The following is an 18,515-nucleotide window of genomic DNA, read 5'->3' on the forward strand; positions in this document are numbered from 1 at the left end:
CAGACCCCAAACTTAAAGGAGAAACATTCATGCTGAAAATAGATCAATGTACAGCACTAGATCAGAGATAACGGCTCTTGATTAAAACCCCAGAATCTTACCGTGAAACTGTACATTGATTAACAATTCACTTTTTCCTTTTATCCACATATTTCATTTTCAACATCTGGCAGTGAGTGAAATACAAACCCGGATTATCCGATGCTGAAGCAAATCTAATGGCCTCAGCGTATTTGTTACAGTCCATCCCTCCGACAGACTCCAGGCTCCAGGTACTTGTCTTTCAGAGACAGATTGCTCTGTGTCTTGGATCAGCACCATTTCTTACACATGCAGGGCACAGCGGAATGTCACATTGCAATCCTGGGTATTTCATGCCTGGGTACTTCATGCAGTGTCCTCTCTGCACGTCTCCATGTGTCTCTCAATGAGGCATATGCACACACTTCCAAACAAATAAGCTGTGTTTTCAAAAAGATATTAATTGTGAGGTTAAAAAGACTACAGTATTGTTAACATAAATGGCTAATACAGTCAGAAGAAAAATTTCAGTTAAAAGCATGATGCTCTGAATACAGTTGTAAACATATTTCAATTTAGTAAGTCTTAATTGTTCATATTTAACATCTGGGCTACTTATTTTGTTGCAAATATCCATTTCTTTATATACAAACAGAAAAGCAAGCAAGCAGATAAAAAGATAAAGACTCTGAACTTGAGCTTTATACTGCTATGGATTGTCGACGTCTACTGCTGTGTACTTTTTGACAATAATGGAATGGATACATACCTGCAGTCATCCCCTCCAGCACTGACCACGTATCTATCTCCACTTGTAAATCGAATATTAGTTAAGTGGGCAGAGTGACCTAAAAATCGTTTGTGTTTTGCCTGGAAAAAAAAAACAACCCGACAATAAAATGAGAGTCTAAATACTCTGTGTCCTCCTAAATCAAACAAAGCATGCATGTTTTTATCTACCTTTTTATTGCATCATGTATTTACATCTTTCAGAATGTTATATCGTTTTTCAAACATGAAAGATTTCCTGAAGGAAAACTACTATTGAGCTGCAATGCAGATTAAATTGTCACCAAATGAGACAGCACCTGCAAATTGGGAACAATGCTCAAGCTAACGCTATAAAATAAAATATATCTTGTCACATGATTAACCTCTAAATTTTGTATAAAATGCCTAACACTGAAAAAATTATTTTCATTATAAGTGTGTAAGGAGTTTACACTGTGCAGTCTCGAATCCTGAAAATTAACAGTACTAGTGTTAGTGAAAAATCTGTAAACTCTTCATCCATGGAAATACACAGATGGGACTAAAACTAGCAGCATTCTTCCTCATCTGTCAAATGGAGATGTGGATAAATAAAACTAAGGGCTTTGAGATTTTCAGTACAAAGGAACTATGCTAATGCAGACTGGCAGACAATATCAACACCTACAAGAGCTCATAGCAAGAGCTATTACACAAAATGGTAAAAAAACTTCGAGGTGAAGCATGCTTATGAAACTATACAGCTAAAGCTATGTAGGTGCATGAAAAAGCTACAAATTTAGAGAAGGAAGTATTTCCATCGTATGTCTTCTAGAGAAACAGTACAAGACCATAGATTCAACAGTACTTGTTGTAACAACGCAAAAAAAAAGTTCTTACAAATTTTTCAGGACACGGAAAGTCAAAAAGTTTGACCATGCCAAAATCATCGCCTGTTACAAGATTGATTCCCGAGTGAGAGACACAGGCACAGTTTACATCAGCTTTTTCAGCATGCCTGGACCAGATTCCAATTACTTCATCCCCTAGAACACTGAAACAGAAGAGCAAGAGATTCTTTTGGAAACTACACCAAAAACAATCGAGTAAGGAAATAGTAAGCAGCTCTCATATTGTAACTGGTTTTATAAGAATGTAATTTTTACATTTTATTCTTACACATACACATCTTGTATAGGTTTTACTCTGTAATTAATTTTTGTATCATTCCATATTTGCTTCTGAAACTGATTCAGTGATATAATTCTCAAAATAATGTGGCCGATGACAACACTAAGAAGCAGACATGAAATCAATAGTACTAATATTGCTCAGTGAGGCATTTGCCAAAAAAAATGAATAAAGAAAGGACAATTAAAAACAGAAAGCCATAGCATAAGCATTAGATGAATGTTTCAGCTTCTGAAAAACAAAAGCATGTATATTCTCATTATAACTATGTTCTGCTGATTCTTCAATATTTTCCTATCAATTAGATAAGAAGTTTCCTTGAGTTCAGTGAAGATCCTTCATTATAACCAGAGGGAGAGAGAAACTGTCCTGAACAGAAAACATAATTATCTTAAGATCCAAACCAGACATTTATAGAAAATTTCCTTTGCAAAGCCTTGTGAAAAGTTGCTTTTTATTCAGCTCTGCTTAGAGTGTATACGCACATTTCCAAGAATGCACAGAAAAAAAGCACTTTATCATTTGTTAATAGGGGAAGGATTTGGGAAATTGTCTGTGATTTTTCCCCCCAAATCAGAGCACAGTACACTACATTCAAAAAGGAATGATTACTTCAGACATTCTGAATTTGGTCAGAAAACACAGGTTTCTTGTTTTCACATCAAAGAGGTGACAAAAGTGGATTACCCAAACAGCAAACAGGAAGCTAGCAATATAAGTTTTTCAGAGCCCTCTGGAAAGCTCGGAGATTTAGTCATGTCTTGCAGCAAATAGTCAGGATTATTATTGTTTAAAGTGGTTCATATGCAGAAAATTTTCAAGTATTTATTCTCAATATTTGTCTGAGGGTGCTAATCAGAGCACCCTCAGAGTCTATTTTGACGAAAATAGATTAACTTTAAGGTATTTAAAAGTACTTTTGTATACCTTTTATTATGCAAATGTTAATAGCAACTTTAATATACAGATACCATTAGTGTGACACTGTAAATAAAACTTGAATTATCACAGCCTTGTACTGTCTTTTCATACTTTGATATGTTTTAATTTTCCCTCTACTCGTATCCCCAAGTCACTATTTTGAGGCAAATAGTGAAGTATTCCAAGTAATTTGCAGAGTTCGATGAAAAACTACTGAGGCTGCCAGAGAAATATCAAAGGAAGCTAGAGATGCCCAGTGAATAGCAAGGTACACATTAGAGAGACCGGTTTTTATCAGGTGTCCCCACCGGTCAAACAGCTCATGTTCTGCTGAGGGAATCTGCTATGTAATGTCTTTTGCTGTACTGTACTTATCTGATCTGTTGCCAGAGCATGTGGGTGCATTAAAAGAAAATATCTGACAGAATGAAGGGGTGAAATACGCTTTCAAACATTAGGTGCTTCTCCTGGACATTACAAGAGTTCTAACAGGTGTAAACGTGGGAATCATTTACCTTGTCCAAGTAGCCCACGTTATTCTGTCAATCACAGCCTGGTCCACAAGCTGTTTTCCTGAAGGCACTTCATAGACTTGCCTTTTGTAAGACCCAGTAGAGACCTTTGAGATGACCACAGAGAATTTAGAATACATGAACTTGATTGAAAAGATGAAAATGTAATTTTAAAGGGCTTTGAAAAGCATTTTCTTCATAGTTATCTTTTAATCTATAATAAACTTAGCTATTAATAAAACTTGCTCAATGAGTTGAAAATTCTCAAAAATCTACACAAGCATAAAGCAACAGTGAGAAAGCTTAAGATATCTTAAATTTTAAAATGTCTATTTCATAAAAAAATAATTGAAATGTCTCCCATCCTGCCCATACTAATTCCCTCTATATATTGTGTGTGTTAGTATGTATGTGTGTGTGTGTATAAATAAATAAGGCAAAATGAACTCACATCTTTAACACTGACACAAAGGTACTCCTCTCAGCCTGTAAGTGTTGATTTGATAGAGAGAGAAGCTTATTCCTCCTCTCAGATGCGAATAAAATATAGAAAGCAAAATATGCCCACTTTATTTTAAGAAATGTCTTGAGCCCTGTGACTGGGAGTTGTAACACCATGATTTTGGTGCTGCTGCACGAAGGCTAGCACTGAAATGATATGTAATGCTAGCGTTCTGGTCAGGGATATGAAGAATTCATAGGTCCCGGGAGCTTACAGAATGATAGACTGTAGTCCTTCCTCTTTTAAGATACCCTATCAGCATCACAGAGGTAAAAAGGCAGGGAGACACATTACAGTGATTTTGAAATCTGTTTCTCATTCCTATGCTTATTTCTTGTATTTAATACAGGGAGAATATTATTTAATATAAGGAGAATTCTTGCAGAGTATCTGTCATCAGTATGATTTCCATTCAGTATCCTGAACAATTAACGACTGATACCTGGAGATAAGAGCTATCTGCAGAGAAGTCCATCTGGATCACAAAACTTGGGATATCTTTGCAATAGCTGACTCGATTTAGCGTGGGACCCAAAGTCAGATCATAAAAATCCACTGCATTCTCACTGGAACCAACTGCCAAATAACGAGAATCTGGGCTAAACCTGAACAGATAAAAGGTTTATATGAACACAGGTTCGAACTTACAACAGATTCTAATATTTGGGAAGCACAGGTAAATTTGCATTTCAAGTATCTGCTATTCAGGACTAAAAATGGAGACAGAGTATTTGTTTGCTAAGCAAAATAACTTTTGAAACAAAATTATCAGGAAACATATATGCAGTAAAAGGTGACAATAATTTTGGTACAGATGTCACATATAAGTGAACTGGGAACATCTCTGGAATAATTCTATTCATTATCTGATCTCATTACCATCTCAATGGTCTAACAACTTTGGGACATGCTCTTGATGACTTCAACTCTCTAGCTCTATACTTACAAGGCTACAAACTACAAAAAATTAAATGCTGCAAATGAAGAAAAGCCAGATGTTCCAGAAGAAATGTACTGAATAAAAAGATGTGAAATCAAACCTTTCATCTGCCTGATGTATCTTTGCACAGTGGTTTCTTTCCTTGAATTTTCCTTTCAAGTCTTGAAACTCAGTAGCTACCTGAGCTAAACAAATTCCTCACAGCCCTTTTTGTGTTACTAGGGAAGTTGCTTTATTTCTATTATCTCTGAGACATACCTTGGGACAGCTTTCTGATTCCAGCAACCCCCTAACACCTAGCAGGACTTTCCTACCTTCCTGCAGCAAGGTCCCTGTTTGCTCATATATCTCCCACTCATGCCACTTTGCTCTCCAGAAGCTTCCCTGAGCTGATCACAATCACTTTACCTCACAGAAGGAACAGTCTTGTCCTCCACTCCGGAAACAGAAGCAATATTTTACTTCTGCTAACTCCTTTCTAACACAACAAAGAGCAAACCGACAGACAGGAGTTTCCATTGCCTCTCACAATCCAGTCTTCACCTGTACACTTCTTGTCTCATTTTACCTCCCACACATCATCTCACCCTGCTCCTTTTCACACTTTCTCATCTGCCCCCTGGTTTGGATGGTCTCTTCCTATCGTCCATTTACTTCCCCATTCACCCTTTATTTTAACTAATCCTCGGCAATATCATCTGACAATCCCCCTGTGGTAATGCCTGCTTTTTGACTCATTGCTATCTCTTATCTTTGTGTACCCCTCCCCCCCCTCTTTTTATTCCTGGTATCAGAGTAATCACACAAACTTCACAATTCACTCATTGATTGCAACTCTCTGAAATATCATTGCAGTGCTCCTCAGAACATAAAATTGTATTTTTAAAAATCAAAATACTACAGATGTTTAGAATACTTCAACAGACAAAGGCATTATATTTTCTGACCTGATATCTTGAATCGCTGATCTTCTGTCCCTTTTTTTCCCCCAAATTTTTAGAGAGGTCACAAGCAAGATAATAAATTCTCCATTCTTCATGCCAATAGCTACCATATCACCTTCTGGGCTGTAACAAACAGTACGAGCTGCGTGTCCTAAGCTGACTTTGTTCAGCATCTTCTGTGAAGAAATAAATACCCAGAAGAGTAAATTGTTTCTATTTGTTCATATTTCAAAAGTACCTCAATGCTAACAGTTTCCCACTATCAGATGGATTATTCTCAGAACACATTAGAAAACAAGTTTTGAATCCTCAGCACCACCACAAGTCTAGGATTTTTTAACTTCTTTTTTCCCCCGAAACAACAACTGTTCTGCAACACCTACCTTTTCAGCAATATCCCAGAGTCTTACTGTGCCGTCTTCTGCAGCAGAAAGGAAAAAATCTCTGGAAGGATGCGTTGCTAGGCCCCAGATTGGTCCATCCATATGACCATTAATTAGAATGTTACACGCAGCATTTTTCTCTCCAACTTCGATAATTTCAGCATTTCTTGTCCCGACAAGAATTTTCCCCTGGAACAGTGAAAGAATTATCTCTGATATAATACATTAACTACTCGTGATGAACAGTAATAAAGATATAATACAAAGCTACTGTTCTGTCAAGATGATTTGCTGAAATCAAGTAATCAATAATTTATTTTTTAAACTCCTCTATGATTCATTAAAGTACAAAGCTATAAATAAATCATGATGCTAGTTGAGTTATTGCTTTTAAGTCAGATATTTGATGTGTGAAAATAGAAAAGAAATCCTTAGTCTTTCATAAAAATATATACAGAATATTATCCTCAGTGAGACTAAGATCTCCCAAAGTAGATTTTTTCCTGCTGTAAAATCAGTTGTAGACAACTTCTAGCTCAACCTTTAATTTCAAATACTAATTATAAGAGAAAGAGGAAGCAATTTTTCCTATATTTAATTATATAGATCAGTTCACAAATTAAAAGCTTCATTTTAAAGACATGACACTTTCTTTACCTTGCCTCTACAAACAGATCGAACACAGTCTGTCAGTTGTCCTGTCTCTAGTCTGAAGGCACGACATCGTTTCAGCTCTTGATCCCATAGCTTAACTGCTCCTCCTTCCTTTGAACTATGAAGAAATCAGGAACAACCATGAGTATGATGGCTGGCACAAAAAAATACAATTAATCTATGAAAGACCTATATTATTTAATGGAATGTACTATAAACGAGGTGTTTTAGTATGTTTAAATCATTAACGATTCCATTTGTTTTTACTGAACCAGTGATGTTAATACGCTGAGCCTCCCAGCTAAGCAAAAAATACCGATTCAAAATCCTCACCACACTACTTTACAGAACTAGTTGAAAGATGGTCACTGCTAAGCTTAGTCTGAATTAGGAGCTCTTAGGGAATTTGTCTAGTCAAAGGAACAGTTAAGTGTGTGAACAAACTGCGATCTTATTATTGAGAGAGGCAGAGATTATCAAAATATAGTTGAGGGAAACAGGAAAGATACATATTTTACTACTGTGAAAAAAACAACAAAAAAAAAAAAACAAAAAAAAAGATACATATTTTACTACTGTGAAAAAAACAACAAAAGATTCACTTTTGTGAAAATTTCACTATTTTCACTGCTGTGAAATAAATAACAAAGATACAGGAGAAAAATCACTCAATGTTAATTGCACGAGATACCCATTCTCTTGAAAGTGGGTGGGAAATACTTAGTGCTTTCATGATTAATACTTATTAGCTGGGTATTTCCATAAAGAACACATTAAAACTAAAAAAGTTTCTAAAAAGGAGACAATGTTTAATGAGACAGTTATAAGTCTGGCATTTCCTGTTGAGCTGGGACATGTTTTGTGTCTTCAAAGAGAAAAGAATCTCCCCCAAGAGAAAAGAAAATATAATGATCCACAATATTGAGCTGCCAGTGTTACAACTTTGATTACTGAACGAACCCTGAGAAAGAACTCCAGAATGTTTAATCAAAATTACTGCTTTTGTACTAGCAATATTCTTTGCTTCCCAATAGCACTGTTTTGACATATGATTGGTCCTCACACTCAGCAAAAAGCTTTTATCAAAAGAGGCTGGTGAACTGCAATTAAGATGCCAAAGCAGAAGCAAATATACAATTTCCCTAAATGTAGAATTTGTTTTGTATACTTTCAATACTCCATTTTCCCACAGGAGATGAATTATTGTTTCTTACTGTTATTAATTTCCATTTTTTTCAGGTCAAATACTAATTATAAAGAGACTCTAAAGCGAACTGGTAGAGAGAACGTTTTCCAAATAAAACCATGATAATAGTTTTATAAATACTAGAAGAAAATACTTCAGACACAGGAATAAGTAAGTTTTCAGCTGGGTTTGAATATCAACCAGGATCTTTAAGGACTATTTAAGGAAAAGGTGGTAAGTGGCCTGTGTCCTGCAAAATGGGACACTATCATGCCATCAGACAGACTGTATTAGAGCTGAAGCACTTTTTTCTTCTTTTATGATTAGCAAAGTGCTACAAAAACCCTAAAATTCTTGAAAAGATATTTTGCTTACAACCCCAGAAACAAATGGTGTTGCTGTACCTTAGATTTGAGAGAATACAGCTTGCCTCTGCCACCATAACTAAACAGATCCTTCCTTTAAAAGAAGCTGTGCATTATGCTATTATAATATTTATCATTCATTTATTTATCACAATTGTGCAAATCACTTGGATTAACAACGCCGGTTAAACTTCAGAAAAAGAACTAACCCACCAAGGACGAGGGAACTTCTTAATGCTTAAAGCTATATTTCAAACTAAATTTTTTTGCCTTCTCTCACCAATAATACTGCTGTGATAAATGCCACTGAACCATTTAGTGACAAGGTGATTTCAAGGCGACTTTTGATTATAATAGTCCAGCCCTTTTCTGCTTAAGGAGGGAGAACTGTATCATCTCTTTGATAACTGTGTATTTGTACTTAGAGAAACATTACCTGACTGATGTAATGCAGTATAATTGATAATCCAATATAATTGATAATCGATTCACACCATTTATTTTACACTTGCCTATTATTTTTAACCAAAGCAATATAAAGTCATCATAAAATGTCTGAAGAACTTGCGCGTGTGCTTTAGAAAGACTGTTACCTAGAAGCTGTACAGCATTTAGATTCTGATTCATCCCCCTTGACTTTAGATACTTCAGCAAGGCACCCAGGTCAGGATTCTAGCCTTTCTCTTATAATCAATGGAAAAAAATAGGTACTCAAAGCTCATATGGGCTTACCTGCACTTTAGAGGTGGTTGCTACTTTTTTGGCATACCACCTATTCAGGGATCCGAAAGTGACTACTCTTCTAGCTTTGATGTCTCAACTGCCTAGTGTTAGATGGCATGAATCCAAACCACTTTTAGAGAACACATGTACATGCAGAAAAAAGAAAAAAGACGACTCACGGCCTTTCTTTGCCTCCTGTAACGATCAAACCATCTCTTAACGTGGTATACATTGTGAAAACAGGTCCATTGTGAGCTTTGGCCACAATTCGTATCAACACATGATCTTTCCAAACACAAACATCTCCACTGATAGTACCTGTAAATGTCAAGTTATTCTGAAAAGGGGAAAAATATACTCATCATCTGATTCTGAGTAAGGCAGGAAGAAAAACATTCAGAAATAAATATCATCGCTATTTGCATTTAGACTAGATTGCTTTTATTTGCTGCTGTAGAGCAAATAGTGGAAGGGGTAATAACCTGTAGGGACAAAACAACGAGCTCACTCTTGAAATCTGAAACATGCCATCTTGTAGCTAATAGGCTCTGCACTGCAAGAAGAAATGCAATGACTTAAGCTTCAGCCATAGGGTTATCTATGTTTTCAGCCTATCAGGTGTGCAAACTGTGGTAAAAAAGTAGAAATCCATGAACGGTTTTGACATTTCACACAAACAGGCAGTTTGTACCCCCTTGCTATGTACATTATGCTTGCAGTCATTTTTGTTGTTAGGCGAATTTACTCATTGGATTACAGTAACCATTAGCTTATGAAGAAAACAGTTTAACTTAACTCAGAACTAAAAGCTGTCTGTTCTTTTCTTCTGCTTCCTGTTTTTGAAAGTTAATAAAATAAATTTAATTACCTCTAAAATTTAAGGGCAATTTATTACAATACACTTAAAACCAACAGGAACTGGTTATTGAACAAAACTGTTTTAGTTACTGACATGAACAATCCTTAAATTAAGTATCATGTGTAGTATTTTAGAGTACCAGTACATATGTATAGATTTGGCAAGAACGGTTTCCTTGACTCAGGTGGGTTGATGTTCTACATTGTTTTTTTAAGGAGGTGTGTGTGGGGGTGCCCCAATAAACAAGTAAATAAAAGAGGACTGGAAATGAATTTGGGAACAGATCCTCTGTCATCCTCACAGCATTACTGTTTGGCTGTTTCCAACTCCTGTTTAGGAGCACCTGAACTAGCTCCTGAGACAAAAATCAAGAAAGAAAAGCACTCCCAGAACTGATCCCTACAGGAAGTACGGAGAACACACCAGCTTTGGCTTTATTCACTTTGCACAGCTTTTTAGAAAACCACTGCAAGCTTTGCATCCTCAAACAACCTCATACCATACTCCAGAACATTCAGCATACAGCCTGATTTTCATGCTAAGAATCTGTCCCTCCATAAGAACGTTCATAGAGGTTTCCCAAACCCAAGACTAATGCCCAGGCTGTGCATGTCTAACAGTTATCATTTGGAAGATATCGTGTTGCTTTGCAGGACTCTCTCTTAAATCAGAGGTACCTGAGAGAGAGAGGCACCACTCTGGAAAAGAGATAGTCTCATGAAAAATGAAACCACAGGCCATCTACAGTTTCAAAAATCAAAATCAATACTACAAATTCAGCCTGGACCCAACAGGCAAATCAGCAAGCAGGACAGTAACACACGCCATAAAAGAGAAGCACCACTTCACAAAAGAAATCTGTGGCTATCTGCACAGCTGAAGAGATGACCGCTGCTCATATAGAGCAACTCCTGAAATGACAAAGCTGTGGAACTTAGCAATAAGGCCAGCATCTGTCAAAAAAACCCCAAAGCAAAATAAAAATCCTACTGCGGTCACCTAATAGTTATAGATGATAATGAATGCTCCAGGACAATGCTGCTCTCAGATCACCCATGAGTAGTAACGCATACAGATTATAATACAATCACCCCTAGGTGGGCATAAAACGAGCCTTATTTTTACTGTTTGGCTCCTGCAGTCCAGAGTCGGCTATGTTTTACCTGGATTAAATACCAAGCAGCATATTATCAGTCCAAAGCACCTATGTTTGCTTTTTTGAAAACATAAAAATCCATAATCTTTTCTCTTTTCTGTTCTACAGAAAGCTGGTATTAGTTCTAACTAGCAGGCAAGCATTAGAAACGCTAAACTGAGTTTAATAAAACAACTGACATACACATTAGCAGGTTAGAAAAGTCTCATTGAACTGAATAAAGGCAGAAAAGTCCAAAAATTTTTGTTTGTATACATTTTAAAATAGTTTGTTAAGCTACGTACCGCTCCAAATGCTACAGATAGCATCGTTTGCATTCGGGCATCTTCTATGGAGCTCAGCAGCCCTTTTTTACTGAGAAGAGCTCTTCCAGCCAGCGTCCAGAACCTCACGTGTTTTACTCCCACAGAAACAAACTGGGTGTCTGAATCTGGTCTGAATTCTGCTACAAATATACGCTGGTTATGACCAGCTCGGCTGGCAATTTTGGCACCTGGCAGAATGAAAACGGACACTTTGAATTTGCTGAGAAAATATACATTTATGGTTAAAAAAAAAATATAAAAATTATGGAGTATGAGGAGTCATCCAAGACCACACAGGTCAGGAAGAAAAGCACAATCTGCTCCTACATTAAAACTAAATTAAGATGCATATACAAAAAAATCGTTTAATAAGACCCAGTAGCAAAGTGTAGCACCTAATGAAAATGCCATCTACTTATAATTTTCCATTTCCTCAGAACTATAAAAGAGTTAGGAACTGAGATCCAAGGAAGTTTCCATCTCCTCTTATATTCCTACAACTCCCCTGAAAATCCCAAACTCTGGACAAATTACAAGTGACTATCAAGCGGCTTCTCTGCAACTTTTGTCTAAAGTTAGAAAACTTTCTTCTTTCTGCAGAAAATGATGAAACTGCCTTTGTTACATATGGTCTTAGATTCAAAGGTAATGCTTTTCCAGTCTCTTCAGAGGTGTTATGATCAGACATTTTGACCCATATGAAGACCCCTCATCTGGATCCTTAGCTGCCAGGCTGAATCCGTACCAACTCTGAAGGCACGTTCTGACTGAAATGGCAGTTAATTGCTGCATGGGCTTTCACCACACATCCTTCACACTACCTAAGATTGTATAAATACACATTTGACATTGCGTCCACCTCCACAGGATGTAGCAGATAATAAAAAGTGATCCTTCACAGCTTAACTTGACAGCTGATCTTTGAACTTCTGAGACATACTAGTTGATCAACGGAAATCTCCAATGAGAGGAAATAAACCCCTAAGACTGGAGAATCAGTTTCATAATCTGGGCATGGCTTTGCCAGACAGAGGAGAAGAGGAAAGGAGCTGGCCTAAATCCTGAACTCAGATCAAAGCCAATCTGAAAAGATGTAGTACAGCTTAAGACACCAATTACATAGCTGCATAGAGGAGCTGTACTGGCATCATGCTTCTGCAATTTGCAATTTTGGGGGGATAATTTTAGAAGTGCAACCACCTTGTCAGTAATCAGATTTCAGAGAAGAATAAAACCAGAGATGACTAGAAAATTTCTTCTGGGAGGAAAAAAGATTTTATAAAGAGTTTTTACCAAGCAGCAAAGAAATGACTGAAATAAAAAAGAATGAAGACTACAATTTTCTTTAATTATTCTAACTGGAAATCAGTGAACTATCTTGATCTTTAAACAACAGTTCCAAAGGAGATATAAATATATCCGTTACTAGAACGGGTAAGTACACTTATTTTACCTTTTCTTGTACAGTGCTTTGTGCACAGCATTTATTGTAATAGTTTTCGATCTGCTGATATTTTTAAGTTACAATTGCTCTTGACTCAAGCCAACATACCTCTAACAATATAAACACATCCTACAAAAGCAATCACTTTCCTACCTTCCTGCCACTTCCAAATGGTAATGGTGTGTTCGGGATCCAGCCCTACGGAGAGCAGCAGTTTGCCAGTGGCACTGAAACTGACTGAGCAAACGCCCTTTGAATGGTAGCACCGCAGTACCGATAGTGTCTGTTTGTTCATTGCATCCCATACGTGAATAGAAGGAGCTGTAGCTACACAAATACAAAAACATAATCAGTATATGTTTTGAAAATGGCTAATGATCGACTTATTGAAGCAGTTAATATTTTTCAATAAGACAAATAAAATTGTTCTGGTCAGACAAAAAAAAAAGAAAGAAAAGAAAGGAGATTTTGGCCTCCCTTTGAAAACCAATTTACAACAAACAGGATCATTAAGTAGGACTAAGAAGTTGGCCTCATTACACTACTGGAGATGAAACTTTGCTTAACCTGTTACTAAACTTCTGAAGCACAACCGAAACTCTGAAAGCAAGCTGTCTTGTCCTGTTTTTCTCCTAGTAAAACTTCGCTCAGAATGCTATCTCAAAAACCTTCATAAATATTGAGTCGACTATCAAAAATGTAATTTCTACATGGGGCTTTAGGACAACTGATAGATATAGAGAAATTAGTTTACAGCGAAAGACCAAAATCTCCTTTTCTACAAAATGGCCATCTGTCTGAAATGCATGCTCTCTTAGGAGAACGCCAGCTGAATTATCAGCTTTTTTTACTCATGTAGAAGAACTAGGGTATTTAATTTAGTTTGCATTGTTTAGACTGCAAGCTCTTTGCAGTAAGAACTGTCTTTCCATGCTTCTAATGTACATGATGTTTTCTATTATGATGACAGCTAGGTTTTTTCCAAATGCAATGCCTTCTCCAAAGATCTGGCAATCCATGTACAGTTTGCATTCTCTGAATAACATCTAGGGCATTTTCAGGAGAGTAAGATTCTCTCTGAAACTTCTTTACATCTGATCTCTAGTAAATCTGACTACAGAGTCTGGAAGTTACTGCTTATTGTCATAGACCCAGATTCACGTAAACTAAATTCTATTTCAGCTCCATGATTTGTGTTTCTAATCAGCCTAACCTAGTCCCTCAAAGGCACACATATGATGGGAAACAGTAGGCACAGGGACCTAGGTAAAATTTGAACCACACAGAATCATAGAATAGTTTAGGTTGGAAGGGACCTTAAATATCATCTAGTTCCAACACCCCTGCCACGGCCAGAGACAGCTCCCACTAGACGAGGTTGCCTTGTCCAGCCTGGCCTTGAACACTTCCAGGGATGGGGCTACACAACTTCTCCGGGCAACATGTTCCAATGCCTCACCACCCTCAGAGTGAATTTTTTTTCCCCAATATCTATTCTAAATCTACCCTGTTTCAGTTTGAAGCCATTACCCCTTGTCCTATCACTACATGCCCTTGTAAAAAGTCCCTCTCCAGCTTTCTTGTAGGTGCCCTTCAGATACTGGAAGGCCACTATAAGATCTCGCCGGAGCCTTCTCTTCTCCAGGCAGAACAACCCCAACTCTCTCAGCCTGTCCTCATAGGAGGGGTGCTTCACTCCTCTGATCACATTTGTGGCCCTCCTCTGGACCTGCTCAAGCAGCCCATATCCTTCTTATGTTGGGGACCCAGAGCTGGATGCAGTACTCTAGACAGAGTCTCATGAGACCTCAGCAGAGGGGCAGAATCACCTCCCTCGACCTGATAGCCACACTTCTTTTGATAAAGCCTAGGATATGGTTGGCTTTCTGGGCTGCAAGCACACATTGACAGCTCCTGTTGAGGTTCTCATCCACCAACACCCCCAAGTCCTTCTCCTCAGCGCTGCTCTCAATACATTCTTTGCCTGCCCTGTATTTTTGCTTGGGATTGCCCTGGCCCACGTGCAGGACCTTGCACTTGGCCTTATTGAACTTCATGAGGTTTGCACAGGCGCACCTCTCAAGCCTGTCCAGGTGCCTCTGGATGGCAACCCTCCCCTCCAGCATGTCGACCACGCCACACAGCTTGGTGTTGTCGGCAAATTTGCTGAGGGAGCACTCAATCTCAACATCCACGTTGCAGACAATGTTAAACAGCACTGGTCCAAGTACTGACCCCTGAGGAACACCACACATCACTGCTTGCCACTTGGACATTGAGCCGTTGACTGCAACTCTTTGAGTACGACCATCCAGCCAGATCCTTATCCACCGAGTGGTCCATCTGTCAAATCCACACCTCTCCAATTTAGAAACCAGGATGTCGTGCAGGACAGTGTCAAATGCCTTGCAGAAGTCCAGGCAGATGACATCAGTCACTCTCCCATAATCCACCAATGTTGTAATGCCGTCATAGAAGGCCACCAAATTTGTCAGGCACAATTTGCCCTCAGGGAAGCCATGCTGGCTGTCACCAATCACCTTCTTATTTTCCATGTGCCTCAGCATTTTTTCCAGGAGGATCTGCTCCATGACCTTGCCAGGCACAGAGGTGAGACTGACCACCCCGTAGTTCCCCAGGTCTTCCTTCTTTCCCTTTTAAAAAATTGGGGGTTATGTTTCCCCTTTTCCAGTCAGTGGGAACTTCACCGGACTGTCACAACTTCTCAAATATGATGGATAGAGGCTTGACAACTTCATCCACCAGTTCCCTCATGACCCATGGATGAATCTTGTCAGGTCCCATAAGTTTGTGCACCTTCAGGTTCCTCAGATGGTCTTGAAACTGGTCTTTTCCTACATTGGGCCATTCCTCATTCTCGCAGTCCCTGCTGTTGCCTTCTGTGACTTGGGTGGTGTGGCTAGAGCCCTTGCCAATGAAGACTGAGGCAAAAAAGTCCTTGAGTACCTCAGCCTTTGTCCACATCTCAGGTGACCAGGTCTCCTGTTCTCTTCGGGGGGTTGGGGGGGGCACATTTTCCCTAGTCTTCCTTTTGTCACTGACATACCTATAGAAGCTCTTCTTGTTGCCCTTGACGTCCCTGGACAGGTTTAATGCTATCTGGGATTTAGCTTTCCTAACATGATCCCTGGCTGCTCAGACAATGTCTCTGTATTTCTCCCAGGCTACCTGTCCTTGCTTCCACCCTCTGTAGGCTTCCTTTTGCTGTCTGAGATTGTCCAGGAGCTCTGTGTTCATCCACAAAGGCATCCTGGCATTTTTGCCTGACTTCCTCTTTGTCGGTATGCATCGCTCCTGGGCTTAGAGGATGTGGTATTTGAATATTAGCCAGCTTTCTTGGGCCCCTCCTCCCTCCATGTCTTTATGCCACTGTAGTCCAGCAAGCAGATCCTTGAAGAGGCTAAAGTCTGCTCTCCTAAAGTCCAGGGTAGCGAGCTTATAATGCGCCCTCCCCCTCCGCCCTAAGGATCTCAAACTCCACTATCTCACAGTCACCACAGCAAAGGCTGCCCTTGAGCGTGACATTCCCCATGAGCCCCTGTTTGTTGGTAAGAACAAGGTCCAGCATGGCACCTCTCCCCATTGGTTCCTCCAGCATTTGAAGAAGGAAGTTATCGTCGACTCGAAACTAACTTTTTGAGCACAATTCCACAGCGGTTCCAAAACAGTCTTTAGAACAATCTTCCAAATTTCTTCTGTTTGCCATTGGAATTTCCTCTTAATGGCACTAACATGCTGTTATCATCATCTTTTGAGAGGTACTACAGAATAGTATAGACAGGCCATCAAAACAGAATGTGTAGAGGTTAGCAACAACTGGCATGTCTCAAAATTTTCAGCAAACGCCTTGCTGCCTGTACAGAAATTTGAGGGTAGAGAAAGCTTTATTATGGCTCTGAACTGTTTTTCCCTCTTCAGCACTCCCCTTGGTAAAACTCTGCATTGCCCTTGACCTGCGCACCTCCCCTATAACCTTGGCCAAAATTTTTCTTTTGGGTGGCAGACAGAAACTTTCACCTAGATTTCATGAATAAGAACTGACAAAATCTTTCAGAGAAAGATTTGCAGGACAGAGAACGTGGACTATTGAGTCCTCCTACTTGACAGTGTTCTTCAGAAAGTCTCTGTCCTGACATAGCATCCTGCTTCTTGAGTTCTCCAGCTGCTCAACATCTGCTCTCACAAGATTTTCTAAGGTGTCATCTCCTTCTGGGAGAAGTTAGATAAAGCTATCATGGGCTGGCAGGACAAAAAATATCTTCAGTAAGATGGAGCAAATCCATACCAAGTCATTATGAAACTTAATTTGCCATTCCAGCCTATTACAAACATTACTGCTTCAAAAACCACTGCATCACTGTAGACAACAAAAAACTGGAAGTAGAAAAGCAAAAGTTGTCGGTAAGAAAGGTGCCAAATAGCCACTGATAAAAATTAAGTGAAACTATGCAACTTTCTAATGAAGGCAGGCAGTAGCTTGGATTCCAGACTAATGGTTCCATAAAGAAGAAAAAAGTAACAGTGCTGGTTTCAGGCAGTGACAACAAAACTTAGTAATATACACAAGCTCAAACTAAAGTTGCAGTAGGAAGAAGGCCAGTGAGAGAGGGAAAGTCTCCAGGCATTATATGCAGGACTAGAGATGTGCTTTCATATGAACAACCATATCATCACTGCTTCTTTTATACAGTTTAAAAGTGTGGGAAAAGGTACCTATATTCTTCCTCCCATCCTTAGAGCAAGCACAATTTGGCATATTTAAAAGAATTCAACACAGATTAAAAATGCCATTGTACATTTGTTCTTCACAGAAGAAGCTTTAGATCCACATGAAGATTATTATACTTTCTAGGTACACATGAACACACATTTATGCATCTCTGAAGATGTGTCACAAGACAATTATGGCTGCTCAACAATGAACTCACTCACACATGATGGTGATGAATTTTTAAGATTACAGTGGAAAAAACAACATATTAATATAAAAATAGCTCAGTGATGACTGTCAAACTGTCAAAGACCCAAAATGATACAGAAAAAATTAAACCGACATCATAACAACCATTTTGGATCAGTGGTAATAACTGCATGACAATCATACATAAATGTGAAAGGTGATCGTTTTTTTCACTCAGTCACCTAGGCCTCCTCAATGGAATTTACTTTAGAAATGCATATTTAAAACTAGACTCAATTGAGTGTCTAAACCAAATGTTAATTGTCAGCCCCAACATGTCTGTAAAACCTGCAAGCATAGACAGGAATGCTACAGTAGCAGTATGAATTAGAACTCACTAATAACTGGGCAGCAAGAAGGGAGAATGTTATAACAAAAGTAGTTTTTAAAGTGTGTTCTAACATTTTAATTGCTTCTATATTAACAATTTGCTAAACTGTTGTTTATATTTAGTGCTGACAGTATAATGATTTACAGGGGGTTTTAATAAACTAAAAATGAATTCACGTCAGTTATTGCTCTATAAAGCTGCAGACAGCTACTAGATAGGCTAACTACACCTAAAGATGTTAAAATTTTATTTCCCTTACCTGACATATCTGCTGAGTCTCCTGTAATGGAAAAGCAGCAGAAAAATAATTAGACCAGAAATAAGATAAGTGCTAAAGAAAATATATG

At 38.4% G+C, this 18,515-nt stretch overlaps 1 protein-coding gene across 2 annotated transcripts in view; it reads right to left on the bottom strand.

The window, feature by feature from the left end:
- Window positions 1–424: 424 nt before the first annotated feature.
- EML5 (EMAP like 5) overlaps window positions 425–18,515 on the bottom strand; it is a gene marked incomplete at both ends in the record, with an annotated part of 118,172 nt that continues 100,081 nt past the window's right edge. For both annotated transcript variants that reach the window (XM_082485905.1, XM_082485904.1), the window contains 12 exons: window positions 425–461; window positions 791–891; window positions 1,672–1,825; window positions 3,399–3,502; window positions 4,340–4,502; window positions 5,785–5,957; window positions 6,165–6,353; window positions 6,822–6,936; window positions 9,272–9,429; window positions 11,392–11,600; window positions 13,010–13,183; window positions 18,428–18,448. In XM_082485905.1, the coding sequence (XP_082342031.1) occupies window positions 425–461; window positions 791–891; window positions 1,672–1,825; window positions 3,399–3,502; window positions 4,340–4,502; window positions 5,785–5,957; window positions 6,165–6,353; window positions 6,822–6,936; window positions 9,272–9,429; window positions 11,392–11,600; window positions 13,010–13,183; window positions 18,428–18,448 (1,598 nt within the window). The remainder of the gene's footprint in view (window positions 462–790; window positions 892–1,671; window positions 1,826–3,398; window positions 3,503–4,339; window positions 4,503–5,784; window positions 5,958–6,164; window positions 6,354–6,821; window positions 6,937–9,271; window positions 9,430–11,391; window positions 11,601–13,009; window positions 13,184–18,427; window positions 18,449–18,515) is intronic.

The sequence above is a fragment of the Vanellus vanellus genome (genome assembly GCF_965231255.1).
Source record: "Vanellus vanellus genome assembly, chromosome: 6".
NCBI classification, from domain to species: domain Eukaryota; kingdom Metazoa; phylum Chordata; class Aves; order Charadriiformes; family Charadriidae; genus Vanellus; species Vanellus vanellus.